The sequence below is a fragment of the Notolepis coatsorum genome, assembly GCF_963971535.1.
Source record: "Notolepis coatsorum genome assembly, chromosome: 1".
Classification (NCBI taxonomy): domain Eukaryota; kingdom Metazoa; phylum Chordata; class Actinopteri; order Aulopiformes; family Paralepididae; genus Notolepis; species Notolepis coatsorum.
The window spans coordinates 256,628,126-256,643,101 of record NC_140165.1 but is presented as its reverse complement, the minus strand read 5'-3'; the positions used below and the strand labels follow the sequence as shown (position 1 = coordinate 256,643,101).

The following is a 14,976-nucleotide window of genomic DNA, read 5'->3' as shown; positions in this document are numbered from 1 at the left end:
GAGACTGCAATTCAACACTGGCCCCTGTAAATATCCTAACCCAACCCCCTCCAATGTACAGTCATTTACCTAGTATGGTTTTGTCAATAGTCCAATGTACAATTTTGTTTGTTTGTTCAGTGTCTCCTCCCCCCCCCCCTCAATGTACAGTTTTACTTGTTTATACAGTGTGCCCCCCCCCCCAACCACCTCCAATGTAAATTACCCAGTATGGTTGTCAATATCCCAATGTACCCAACCCCCCCCCCACCCAACCTCCTCCAATGTACAGTTTCTACGTCAAATGTATATACTCCCCTTTCTTGACTCCTTCTGTATCACAAACAGTACTGTATTTGCAAATCTGGTATGTCATAAATGTATAGATGTAGCAGTACTGACTATCTGTATGTCATGTATGTCATTATGTCCTGATGAATTGAAAATGGGGGACCCTGATGTAAACAAGACAAGAAAGTCTTTCTCTGGTCTGCATCCCCTTAACAATTGTGTGTATTGAGCTGTACTGTATTGTACCCATTCTGCAATCTGTTAATAAAGTTTTCAATCAATCAATCAATCAATCAATCAATGCCTAAGCTTAACCAGTGTAGAAACAGGCGTCGGCCAATCAGAGAGCGTCTCCGAGAAATGCGGCGTGCATATGTAATCACGCTGCCGTCCCACGATTGGCGCACATGTCACATGACCAGAAACATGCGTGGCCAATCAGAGCGCAAAACGGGAACGCGGAAATACGAGTGGTTTGGCAAGATGGCCGCGCGTCGCTGTTAGATATCTATGGTTAAAACTAGCAGCTAACGTTTCTACAGCCAGACTGTTTACATTGATGAGCTTTTAACTCGCTTCTCTGGTTCAAAACCGTTATCAAAGGACAAGTTAAACACAACACATTTGTGATCGGCCACCGTCAACTCCTCCGTGCAAACACGACTGACTTTGAACCCGATTGTGAACCAGATCAAGTGTGTTGTTGCCTTTGTTGTGAGTCGGACCAGAGACATCCACGTTGGAGACAATGAAACGAGTCTCTGTGGAGTCTCTGTGGAGAACAGAACTGTACTGGACCAAGACTTCACACCTGGAAACAGATCAGACTGTGGACACCACAACATCTGTAAGTACAATTATGTTCACATTGTTTTCCTCTTATTGCTCCTTCCTTGCAGCAGCAGCTCGAACGGAACTGTTGCGGCTACATGTTGATTGAATGATTGAAAATTGTATGAACAGATTGCAGAATGGGTACAATACAGTACGGCTCGATACACACAATTGTTAAGAGGATGCAGACCAGAGAGAGACTTTCGTCTTGTTTACATCAATCAATCAATTCCATCTTCAAAATTGATAAAGTAAGTGCAGATGGACATCATAATACGTAAATTAACACTTGTGTCTGTGATCAGTATTTTGTTTTTGTTTTTTTATCCAGGAATGTCCCATTGAGATACAAGATCTCTTCTTCCAGGGAGTCCTGAACTATCCTAACATACGAACTATCCTACATGGCTGATCAGTACATAGAACTATCCTACATGTCTGTGATCAATACTAGAACTATCCTACATGATCAGTACATAGAACTATCCTACATGTCTGTGAGTGATCATACTAGAACTATCCTACATGTCTGTGATCAATACTAGAACTATCCTACATGATCATACTAGAACTATCCTACATGTCTGATCAGTACATAGAACTATCCTACATGTCTGTGATCAATACTAGAACTATCCTACATGTCTGATCAGTACATCGAACTATCCTACATGTCTGTGATCAATACTAGAACTATCCTACATGATCATACTAGAACTATCCTACATGTCTGATCAGTACATATAACTATCCTACATGTCTGTGATCAATACTAGAACTATCCTACATGTCTGGGATCAGTACATAACACTATCCTACATATCTGGGATCAGTACACTTTTTCACACCTTAACGACACAAAGTTATCTGCTCTTGGTAAGTCATATTGTAACATGTCCCATATCCAATGTGCGGTTTGCTAAACCTTGACTAAACCTTCTCAGTTTGTGATTGTTCTGTTTTGTTAGAACAATCATATTTTATGTTGCATGGTTTGGAGAGCTAGGAGGCTACCTTAGAAGAGACTCGGAGTTCAGTGTAAAAGTGAGAGTAAGACAGACTAAAGTAAACACGCTCTAGCCTAAAGCTAACATTTCCTTTTTTCCCGTCGCAAACCGTTATTTCAACTTGTTAGGAAGTGGAGGCTTCCCTCATTTAGATTAGATTAGCTGTCATATACAGCACAAGTACACTACAACAAAAAGAAGTTTGGCAGATTTAGGCAATTTTTTCTGTACATAATGAACCATGACATGAACGTATCTTTTTCTCTTCACCTGCTGTAATTTAGCTTTCACTTTTTTGGCAAATAATCCACTGCGTCCACCATGATGGATTTGTGATCTTTGTGTCAACGTCTAGAGAAAACCCTAATGGATTGTCCAGACGTCCACACGCTTCCCATCACCCGTGACAACAAGGATGGTCTGCTGGACATGGACAAGCTTGCCAGAGGTGATCATTTTACCACTTCATTTACATTCTCTAAAGTAATTTTGTTCTTAATTTCTATCATTCCTAAACACCTCATGGATGTCAATCAATCTACATTTTATTACAGACCCAGGGTCCATATAAAAGACAGGACAATACATAGAATAAATTACATATAAAAGCACAATAAAAAAAATCACAGTTTAAAATAAAATACAGATTAATGTCTTGCATAGAGACAACTGTCTTTGTTTCCACTGCTGTGATTGAAGGACAAAACCAAGATGAGCTCATTTACAGAGTAATTTACCAGACAAACACATGTATATATAAGATTTCTTAAGGCAGCTTGGGGAGGAAGTCCTGCAGCCACAAACATCCTACTTGCACTACACCATCTGACCCTCTTAAGTAATATTACCATGACATCATTATAAGCTACTTGTTTCTCTAAGCTTGCTTTTTTGTAGTTTGAGTGTAGTATAGAGTGGTGTACAATATGCTCTGGACAGAGACATCTTCACTACATCTGTACACATCAGGGACGCGAGAAGTCCGCGGGGAGTGGGGGTGCTGAGATATCGATCGTTTTTGATAAAAAAATATATATATATAATTTTTCTTTTATATAAAATATATATATTATATAATTATACTTGTAGTTGTATTGTCTGCGAGACATCGCCACCACGCAACACGTCAAAATGCTCGCTATCTGCAAACGGCTCCACTGTCACGTCATAACCAACACTCTCGTTCAAGAGGATACTATGATGATGAATTGAAAATGGGGGACCCTGATGTAAACAAGACGAAAGTCTTTCTCTGGTCTGCATCCCCTTAACAATTGTATGTATTGAGCTGTACTGTACTGTACCCATTCTGCAATCTGTTAATAAACTTTTCAATCAAAACCGCTGCCCAACCGTTCTGATGCACACATCACAGCCCAGCTTACCCCACCTGGCTGTTGCGCCCTCCCTCTGCAATTTGTTCCCCGCATACATGATCGCCGACATGATGCAAAAGGTCTTCGATCACCCTCCCGGGGGCTCGGATAGTTCTGCTGGCTTGTTCATATATTCCTTTACTGCGAATTCAGCGTCCCAAAAGTTAACTATCCCAGGCAGGGCGCAGCCGCTGTGTCTATTTTTTTTACCAACGGATTTCCAGTTCCACGTTGACGCTTCCAGGCCGCGTCTATTCGAATCCCAACCGGTTCATGCGTCGGCTACACGCTGTTAATAATAACACTGCATTATCGAGACAGCGCCCCTATGACGATCTGAATGAATTCCAGGAGTAGGGTAAATCTGCAGTGCCGTTCCGCTCTGTGACATGAGTAGCCTCGGTTACAAATTTGGAATAAAATCCAAAACAACCTTGCAGTTGCAGTTACACTCCCATCCAGCAGGGGGTGCTGCAGCCCCTGCCGCACCCCCCCTTCTCGCGTCCCTGGTACACATAGTAAACTAACTGAGAGAACAGAGACATCTTCACTACATCTGTACACATAGTAAACTAACTGAGAGAACAGAGACATCTTCACTACATCTGTACACATAGTAAACTAACTGAGAGAACAGAGACATCTTCACTACATCTGTTCACATAGTAAACTAACTGAGAGAACAGAGACATCTTCACTACATCTGTACACATAGTAAACTACCTGAGACAACAGAGACATCTTCACTACATCTGTTCACATAGTAAACTAACTGAGAGAACAGAGACATCTTCACTACATCTGTTCACATAGTAAACTAACTGAGAGAACATATCTTCACTTCATCTGTACACATAGTAAACTAACTGAGAGAACAGAGACATCTTCACTACATCTGTTCACATAGTAAACTAACTGAGAGAACATATCTTCACTTCATCTGTACACATAGTAAACTAACTGAGAGAACAGAGACATCTATTATCCACTACATCTGTACACATGGTAAACTGTGAAAGCGACCATAGTATCTCCCCCAACATAGATATATTATTTTCCCCAACATAGACATAGTATCTCCCCCAACATAGATATAGTATTTTCCCCAACATAGATATATTATTTTCCCCAACATAGACATAGTATCTCCCCCAACATAGATATAGTATTTTCCCCAACATAGATATATTATTTCCCCCAACACAGATATAGTATTTTGCTGGCTTGTTGCAGTGTTCTTGCTTGATGCAGACATTGGCTGTATATATTTTTATTGTCCAGAGTCGTCGGAGGAGGATGAGGAAGAAGACGATGAGAGCCGTGAAGACTGGAGCTCACATATTGGACTTGCAGCAGAGGAAGAGAAGGGAGGGGGGGCGAACTCAGAAGATGAAAGGGGTAAAGAAGAGGAAGGTGAGGCAGAAAGTGAAAAAGAGGAAGGTGAGAATGACGTGGGATGGGAATACATTATTAAGTCTAAATTATATTAAAAAATTATTTGAATCTTGGATAGTTAATCAAGCTTTTAAATATTTAGTTTCAAAAGTGTGGCATTATGACAGTTCTCTCAGTTTCAGAAAAGGACACAGACTGGTTTGTGATCCAAGGTTATGAGGAGCTTGGAGAGAAAAGTGGAGCTAAACTACAGACAAGACTCTTGGAAATCCCACTGAAGAGATTGTCAGCGGTAAGATGGGGGGAAAACATATTACATTGGGTGTTTTGCATAATCCATTTGCACATTTTATATACACTTTTACATGATAAAAATATAGATAGTGTATTACATAATATTTTTAATAATTGCTTGCCTAGTGTAGGATTAGGGTGTTTCCAGCCTTATCAACCCGTCATCTGGCGTTCCGTGAAGTCTGCGTTGTGTTTGCTATTTGTTGGTTGATGGCAATCTTACTGGCTGTCACACACTGTATCACCCTGTCGATGCATCCGTAAACAGAAGAATTACACTGGAAACGTGATCTCTTCCTTGATGGTTATGTTTATTTTCATAAACATAAGGTCTCGTACAAAACAAAACCAATTGAAAGTCTTTAAAAGGTGAAGAAACTAGATTAATAACTTCTATCTGTCTGTGTAGTGGCCGACTGTCACTCCCCGATAGTGTTGACAGGCGTCACGATGCACCCATAATTAGTTCTCTACTCAGTAACACAGTTTGTGATGTAAATATAGAAGAATGTCCAAGTTGCGGCTGGTACGGTTTACAGGGTTTTATTGTCCAAAGAAGAATGAATAAATGGTTCAATTAGAGCAGTTGTCAGTTGCTCTGTCTATCAGTTCCAAACAGTGAAACAGGTAGGAAAAACGAATCTCCATAACAGGTGCATGAATTACAGTGATTAGCTAGGTTACTTATAGTAGGTGGGGAGCCCCCTAGAGTTCAAACATAAATAAGACACTAAACAATAATATAAATACTAGAAGTCGGTTTCTGCTTCTACACACCGGGCGGCCCCTTAACACATTGACTGCCACCACTCTAAGCCTATGGAGATGTTCACCTTCTTTGCAGGGCTATAACCTTTTAAATTGTATTGCTAAATTGACATTACTATGGCCCATTCAACATCGATTATCTATCGTTCAGGATGTGGAAACGTTATACTTTTTCATTCATATATTCTTCCAAAAATACCGTCTAGAATATAAGTATGTTTTTATCGTTTTCTGCAGTAATTCCTAGAACGTGAGTTATAGGCATAAACGCATATATAGATTATCAACTGCCGTTTATTGGCGATACACACTATATAAAAAATTTCAACTGTACATGATCCTAAATGTTATGACTCGTCATGTGCGGATGAACGGGGGGGGGGGGGGGTCGTTTATAATGCCATGATCGTCAGTAAATGCTTTATGTAGTATGGGTTGATTTATTGATCAGATGGTTTGTAAATAAAGAAATGTACAAGCACCTTGAAAATAACATTACTGTCCTCTTACCGTTCGCCGATGAGACTGGAGGTCAAATATCCCACTTATTTGACGCCGATCGACTAGATCCTTTTCCGGTTTGTATGGCGCAATAAACGCCCAAATCATATCGATTATTGAGTTATGGCAGCGATCCATGCACGCCAGTGTGTGTCTGTAGTCCCGCAACATTATGTGACTGCCGGACGGAGTTTCCAGATGCACAGAGATCACAAGATCCATTTCCGGTTGTAACTCGCCCGATCATCCACCAGGCGGCGGTATTGAAGCGTTGCACTGTTGTGCAGGCTCCCACTATATCAGCAGAGGATGGGTGGCGGAATTATGAATGCCATGGCGAAAAAATGAAATATGATGTCAATAACATCGTACGCCGTGATTTGGCGGAATTCGCATGACCAGCAAACCCGTCGTACAACGTGAATGGCGGTGGATGTGTTAATTGTGCATTAAAACACAATTACAAAAAAGATATGTATCAAAGAAGCTACCGACATAACCAATTTCAAATCATAGTTCTAAACACAAATAAGCTTGACTGGGTCCTGGTTTCCACTTGTCCCTGTGCATGGGAAGAACAAATTAGTTAGTGATTCAAATAACAGTCAAGGTAGCTCAATAACATTCAAAGTATTTCATAGCACTAGGCTGTTGGTCAGGCTTTGTCCAACAAACTGGCTCCATTGTTATGGGTACTTTTCTACAAATATAAACAAACAAAATCTATTCGAGCCAAAGAAATAATGCCTTTTTCCTTATTTTATTTTAACAACAGAGCCATATAGCTCTGATAGGCATATAGCCAATGTCTATTCAATGTCTATTCAATGTTCATTGGTTGTGACTCCATCAGGGTTAATCAGGACTGTCTGTGGTAAGTCGGTCAGGAGGTCTCGGCCATTCTTTCCCAGGTTTCTTTACGCCGTTTCCTCTTGTAGTTCCTTCTCTTGGAAACTTGGTTATTTTGTTTTTCTATGGTGTATTTCATGTCATCCTCTCCAACACTCTTATCCTCAGTAGGTCTTTGCAGAGTAGAGCTACGTTTTGGGAGATGCACTTCTATGCTGCCGTATTTCTCCTCTTCAGGACGGTGCCGCTTGGTTAGCCTTTTTGGACTGGCTGCGACTGCTGTTGTCCTGCTTATTAGAGCTCTTGCTTCAAACACTGGAAGTTCAACAGTGATTTTGTTATGGGCATCTTCCTCTTCCTCTGCTTCATTCTCTGAGGAGCTGCAGTCGGGCACATCATCTGGTTCCCCAGTACACTCTTCATCTGTGGAATCATCTGATGCCTCTCTCTCATCATCATTTTCCTCCTCGTCTTCATCAGGTGTACATGTAACAGAGTTAATGGTTGGTTTTGCTGGTGCTGTTTCAGGTTCTTCTTGCATTTCATTTGCAGCACTCTCTTCCACAGCTGCCACACTGTATTTCTCCTTTTCAATGTCTGACACAGTGATTTCCTCTGTCACTGCCTCTTCTTCTGTGGAAACAGACTTTAAACAATTATCTACATTGCTTCGAACAGTGTCAACTGCCTCAGCTGAGAATGCTTCTGTGTTGTCCTCTGCAGACTTTAGTAGGGCATAACTGGTATCCCTTTGCTTGAATGAAAGTGCAAGTTGATAATGTCCATCTCTTTTCACAGCATAGTTCGACATAATCTCCACAAACCTTTTGTCTTAAACAGACATTTCCTTATTTTCCTCAACACCGTCCTTCTCTTTGTTTTCATCATCGTTGTCCTCTTCTTCATCATCGTTGTCCTCCTCCTCACCGTCCCCATCATCATCGTCGTCTGGTTCATTCTGAGGAACTGTCTGGGAAGGACCCAGCAGGTCACCTTCAACCCATCCAATCCACTCCTTGGAGGGAACATGAGGCACGATCACTTTGTCGTCCTCTTCCTCATCATCAACGTCATCATCGTCTTCATCCTCGCTGCCCTCTTCTTCATTGCTGTCTTCTTCATCGCTGTCCTCTCCTTCATCGCTGTCATCTCCTCTGGACTCTGACCACGACTTGCGAAGTTCAAGGGGGAGTTTACGTAATTTGTACTCACACTCCTTGGAGCTGAAATCAACACAGTGATTAATAAAAACATTATCAGCATCATTATTATGATATTCATTGGCCGGTTCAATGCTGCGCCTCTCAGTCAAGACTCTTATCGATGATGCTTGCTTGGCTGCTTGCTTAGCTTGTCTGTTTTCCAATTCCAATGTTTCATATTTCAAATCTCTTTGTTGTTTCTCAAGCTCTTGTTTTTTCTTTAAATTGGCAAAGCGTACCATTAAAGGCCAACCTCTAGGTTAAACCCTACTGATCAATTATGGGTAGTTTACATCATTGGTATATAATTTCATTATTTATTTTTTTCCATTTGACACCGGAAATGCCACTCTGAAAGAGTTAAAAAGGTCCACGCACGAATAACATGCACGCGCGAATCAAAAAAGCTTATCAAACGCCGACGTCACAACAGGTGTGGCTTGCATATTAATGAGCCAGCCCCTGGCTTGCACATCGCAGTCAAGGACGGGGTTACGTTACACGTCGGGCAACTTCCGCCTTCCTCTGAACCACTACAAGGAGTTTGACTAGCGCGGAAAAGCCATTTCCTTGATCCAAATGGACGCCTCACAAGACGAAGATGGGTTTAATCGTCGGAGAGACTTTGACGGACCAGCCCCATACAATTTCGAGCCGGTAAGGCAAAATACACCAGCAGCAAACGTCAGACCTCGATATCGCCAGGAGATGGAGGCATTGGGCAACAGCAACAGGTGGAGGATCGCTCAGACGTCTTGGTAAGCGTCATTATCGACAGTATAGAATGAATGAATGAATGAAAACGTTATGGGATGCAGACCAGAGAAAGACGTTTGTCTTGTTTACATCAGGGTCCCCCATTTTCAATTCATAGTGATAGCCTAACGTTGCAGTGTATCAATAACAGTTGGTTACTATTATTACTACTACTACTACTACTACTACTACTACTACTACTACTACTACTACTACCACCACTACTACTACTACTACTACTACTACTACTACTACCACTAATATTACTACTACTACTACTGCTACCTTTACTACTACTATTACTTCTACTACTACTATTACTACTACAACTACTACTACCACCACCACTACTATTACTACTACTACTACTACCACCACCACTACTATTACTACCACCACCACCACTACTATTACTTCTACTACTACTATTACTACTACAACTACTACTACCACCACCACTACTATTACTACTACTACCACCACCACTACTATTACTACTACTACTACCACCACTATTACCACCAGGGGTAGATTCTGGGCCCCATGAAAGAATGTATTTGTGCAAGAGAATTTTTTTTGTGCCATTTATTTATTGATGAAAACGCATAATATGGTTTTTACCTGATACATTCGGATCAGCAGTTCAGACCAATGCAATAGTCTACTAAAGCCCCCCCCTCTCTCTATAATATCTCACACACACACTTCAGAAACAAACATAGTATCAATGAGAGCATCAATAATACACCCGAGTGATGTCTAGTAAAAAAAAATATTTTATTTATTATAATAACCTTTTATTTTTTCTGTCTTTGAACTCAGGTGTCTGTGTGGAGAATGTCAACCTATGACCACTGGTATAGAGAGCATGTGTTGCAGAGAGATACAGCCCTATTGGAAGCTAGTAGAGGATTTAGCACCCAGACCTGAGAACATCCGTTGTCTAACACAACATCCAGGATTTGAAGGTGCCTGTCTGAATCCTTTTGTGCTGCAGATAGCATATCTTGCCTTCCGCCAGGAGCATGGAGCACTCACCCTCAGGAATTTTGAGTAAGTTGTACAATATTTTATGAAAAGTATGACACACACCTGAAATGAACATGACCTGTATTTTCATGCCTACTGCAGTGCTATGACACGAGAATGTCCCTTGCAGGATTAATAAAGCAGGGTGTGTGTTGTCTCTCTATCTTCCAGCCAATACCGCTACACAGCGTACAGACAGATTGTCCGCTGGGTTTATGGAAAACTTGGTCGTCACAATAGGAAGGTCATACCTGCCTGTGTAGTCCACGCCATCAGACGGACGTTTCCAGAGGAAGGTGGAAACTACAGAGGCTTCTTATGGCCAGACTTGAGCCAATAAAGTTATTTAACTGAATTGACAGTATTCATGTTTGTCTTCTTTAGATGCCAAAAACATTTGGTCACTATTGTCAAAGATATGATATACTATGCCATCCGTGTTATCATTTATCAGATTGACCATATGGATACAATAATACAATTGGACTTGCAAGTCATAAATAACCATGCAGGGTTTTGATTAAAAACAATGATTCTCATCATTTGCTTCTTACACAGTAAACGGTCATGTATAGTATAGTCAACATTGAATCTATTTTCGAATCTATATCATTGAATTCTAGGTTCGAATGAGGAGAGGAGTAATATATATACTTTTATTGACCTTGAAAGATGAGGAGAGGGTGTTAGCAATCAAATATTTATTACAAATATTTATTACAGAGTGAATATTCAATATTACAGAGTATTTACACAAACAGCTGAGAGTGGACAGTTTTTATAGTCAGCTGGTTGGTGTTCTGAGCGAATGATATTCAAACAGATAATTTTCAAACAGATCATAATGAATAAATCAACATTTGTGTCAGTTTGAACCCAGTAAAATGGACTGGGTTCATTTATTGAAAACAAGCAAGTACTGCATGAAATACGGTAGTAAACAGTGCAATTACAGGTGGTCAAAAAAAGTAAAATAAAGTAATAGTGCAATCACAATACTGGTATAATAATAATAATAATAATAACTTCGTTTTATACAATTCTGAGGTAGGCTTACTCTCTTGGTAAACATTAACACCATACCATTATATGGTATTTACTGCACAGCCAGGCCAGCATATAACAACAATAACAAAATATATTGCCTATGGAGGAAACTAACTTTTTGGCTTACCAGCCAACTGGCGAGTAGATGATTTTTTTTACCAGCCAAAAATAAAATCGCTAATTGTGATAATTACTTCTTTGCATGTCTTCGTCTAAATTGATTTTCAATCATGGTAATAATCACACCGTGTCTCTACTCGTTAAAACATGAATAAGTGTCTCTACTCTCCACAATATTAGCATACAACATGTATTAATCACACTGTCTCTACTCTTCAAAATATTAGGATATCACATATTAACATGAAAGAGGGAACTATTCTGGACTGGGTTGGACTGAGTTGGGCAGTGAAAGAACCAAGCATTTCACTGTAATGTAATAGCTAAATAAAACAACTTGACTTGTTACATTTGCACTCTGGTTGTATGCCAAATGTATTCTGGTTGTACTGTACTTGTGCTGTAAGATGACAATACATTGGAACCGAATCGACAACGCTAGGGGTTCAGCAGGTGTATTCTGAATGACTAGTACAGTGTTTCTCAAAGTGGGGGGCGCGAGCAACCGAGAGAAATGTGTTTTTACGCAGGTTTTATGTGCTGAACGCACACCCATAAAACAAAGCGCGCGGTCACGCCCCCTCGCTCTCGCTCTGGTTTCATTCAGCTCACCGCGCTTGGCAAGGCGGTAGTAAAAGGCAAAAGCTGTCCGCTTTTTGTCAGTGAACAGAATGGAGGCATTTTTGACAGGTACAGGAGACGCAAATGGTAAAAGCTGCATCCGTGAACAGCAAAGCACAACTGGCATCATACAAGGTCGCATATAGAATCGCCAAGTGTAAGAAACCACACACGATAGCTTGAGGATCTCATCCTCCCCGCTGCTCTTGATATGGTTTGAATTGTATTGCAATGGCCAATTACGGCTCAGTGTATATTTACCAGCGTGTTGCACTGTAAAAGTACAATAGTTGCACCAGGAGGTGGAGGAGGACAAGAGGCGGGCAGAGCAGAGGGGCGCAGCACTGTCCCACAATCGTGTTAAACTAGCAACCATCTCTCAGTCAAGGCAGGGGAAGGCCTCACAGAGCGTCAGGACAACGGCCAAAGCCCTACAGAGCGCCTGGACAACAGCCAAAGCCCCACAGAGCACCTGGACCACAGTGAAAGCAAACGACAACTGGGAGAAGATCACCATCACTGTCATCAATGAGGAGGCCCAGGAGAGCTCCACGTGGAGACGTTCTGAGCCCGAGAAGACCGAGGACAGGCTGGGAGGCAGGCAGGGAGGCAGGCTGAGAGAGAGGCGTGTTGCCGGCTGGGCAGAAGAGGAGCGGCTCCTCACCTGCACCATCACAAACGACCAGGAATCAAACGGTCCCACTAGCGATCCTGGTGGCCAGAAGAAAAGCGGGACTTCTGTGTCAGGTACTGAGTGACAGCTTCAGCCTTGTCCACCTGTTGGAAGGTCCTTGCAATGGGGGGAGGAGCAGAAGTTGCCAAACCTTCACTGACGGCTCTCAGGGCTGATGGACTTCTGGAATATTGGTCCTTCAAAGAGCCCATCAAATCAAATGCATAGTCTGAAGAGAAGAGAATATTATATTGAAACACACATTATAAAAGTATAGCAGTATTTCCAAATATGCAAATTGTTGATAATTCCAAATAGTAATTGAACACACACCGTAAGATGGTTTGTCTTTGATGGGATGCACATGATGTACCCCTTTACGGAACCTAGGGTAGGACACTGCGTAGCGTGGTTCTCCAGCACTAGTAGTGGCCACTGTTCGGTTCCCATTGTGGTTGTAATGCATAGCTGCTAAAAGTAGCCTATGGAAAGAAGAAACATTTTATGATAATTCATTTTATGATAATAAATGTCGAGAGCCCGAAACATCACAGCAGCACTCTGTGTAATAAATTGCGCTAGGGCTGCACGATTTTGGAAAATAATCTAATTGAATTTTTTTTTCTGACAGATATTGCGATTGCGATTAAATTTGCGCTTATAATATTTTTTTTAAGCAGCCCCACAGAGGTAAACACTGTGGGATAAGAGTCGCCACACCCTTGTAGCTGCCGATTGCAAAAACATGTTGTGTACACAGAGGAGTGTGCAGTAACTCTTTATTCTACTGTAATGAGGATAAGATCTTTTCATTCAGAATACATTTACATTCTGAAATGTCAATGTATTGAAATGTCTAATTTTACATTTGTACTGCCAAAACCAAATTATCTTATGACACTGACTGTACCTGCTATGCATTCCAAGGAAGGAAAATCCTGTGTGCTTTGGGGCAAAGCGGATCATCAGGGAGTGAAACGCCTCGAGTGAGTAGGTTTGGTTCTGGGGAGATAGCTGCCGTACATCTTTGATGAACGCTTTTTTAGTCACAAGAGCCTCCAGTGAAACAGCTGCTGATGAACCTGACAAATACAACATCAGCATCAACTGATTTTTCAATCTCTCCCTGATCATATGCTTTTTTGTACATATTTGTGAAAGGTTATTCACATGGATATTCATTCAGACAATCAACTAACAGATCATGAAAAAGTGAACTTGTGCACATTCCTGAGCGATAGATACCTGATTCAAGCCACTCCTTGTTTCTGTCCTCTCCTTCCAATGGCTCATGCTGACAGGCAGGAAATGCAGGAGTGTCATGCTCATGTATGTCTTGAGCATGATTGACCAGGCTTCTCCACTTTGCCTCCATCATGTCTGCATTGCCACTGGGAGTAGAACCGGCGGTCCAGTAGAGGTGGTTCACGAAAGACTGCTTCCAGAGCTTTATAACATCACAGTCACGCTCTCTGGAAAGGGCATCCAACTTCTTGCTTACGGCTGTTATTGCATGGGCACACACACACCACACACTTTAAAAATCGGACTGACAAAATTGAACTACTGTGATTGGTCTTGCCTTCCATTGTAGCCATGCATTTTCAAGGACAAATACTTACATTTGGCAATATGCCAGATATCAAAGTAGTGTTGTGTTCCTTCGGCGCACAGCACATCTCTCACCCATTTTGCTACCTGCAGAATCGGTTGAATTGTACAGATATATGGCAGAATTTATGAGTTAACTAACCCTTCAAGTAAACTTGAAATGCATTCACATTCAAATATTTCTATTCCTAAAGTGAACAAAAATACAAAAAGTTATCACCACAGAGCCCCTCTCACAGTTTCTTGATCGCCTCCCTTAGTTTTACACCAATATTTTTTCTGCCAATTCAACTATCACCAGAGAAAGTGTGTGTGTGTGTGTGTCTGTCACTTGTACCTGGCGGTTTCTGTCAGTGACAAGGACTGCGACTTTCAAGTCCTGCTCCTTCAGTAGCTTGATGCTGCGTTGCAAGCCCTCTATCTCACACCAGTTGCTGTTAGCAACTTCTGAACTCTGGAGCACAATCAGACAAACAAAAAACAAACCTAAACAAATGGGAATCCCAAACACAAACAAAGTAGAATGTAGCCGCATAGATATGGCAGAAGGTACATGAGGCAGGAATAACGGACCTGTACAAGCTGAAGGTCAATGACTTTATTCAGCCGGTCCTCAATAAGGG

At 41.4% G+C, this 14,976-nt stretch overlaps 1 protein-coding gene across 1 annotated transcript in view; it reads left to right on the top strand.

The window, feature by feature from the left end:
* Nucleotides 1–788: 788 nt before the first annotated feature.
* The window catches only part of LOC311224771 (uncharacterized protein), a gene marked incomplete at its 3' end in the record, with an annotated part of 47,651 nt that continues 33,463 nt past the window's right edge, over nt 789–14,976 (top strand). The window contains exons 1-4 of the mRNA XM_084309880.1: nt 789–1,117; nt 2,467–2,559; nt 4,769–4,927; nt 5,050–5,174. Of these exons, the coding sequence (XP_084166006.1) occupies nt 2,478–2,559; nt 4,769–4,927; nt 5,050–5,174 (366 nt within the window). The 5' untranslated portion in view covers nt 789–1,117; nt 2,467–2,477. The remainder of the gene's footprint in view (nt 1,118–2,466; nt 2,560–4,768; nt 4,928–5,049; nt 5,175–14,976) is intronic.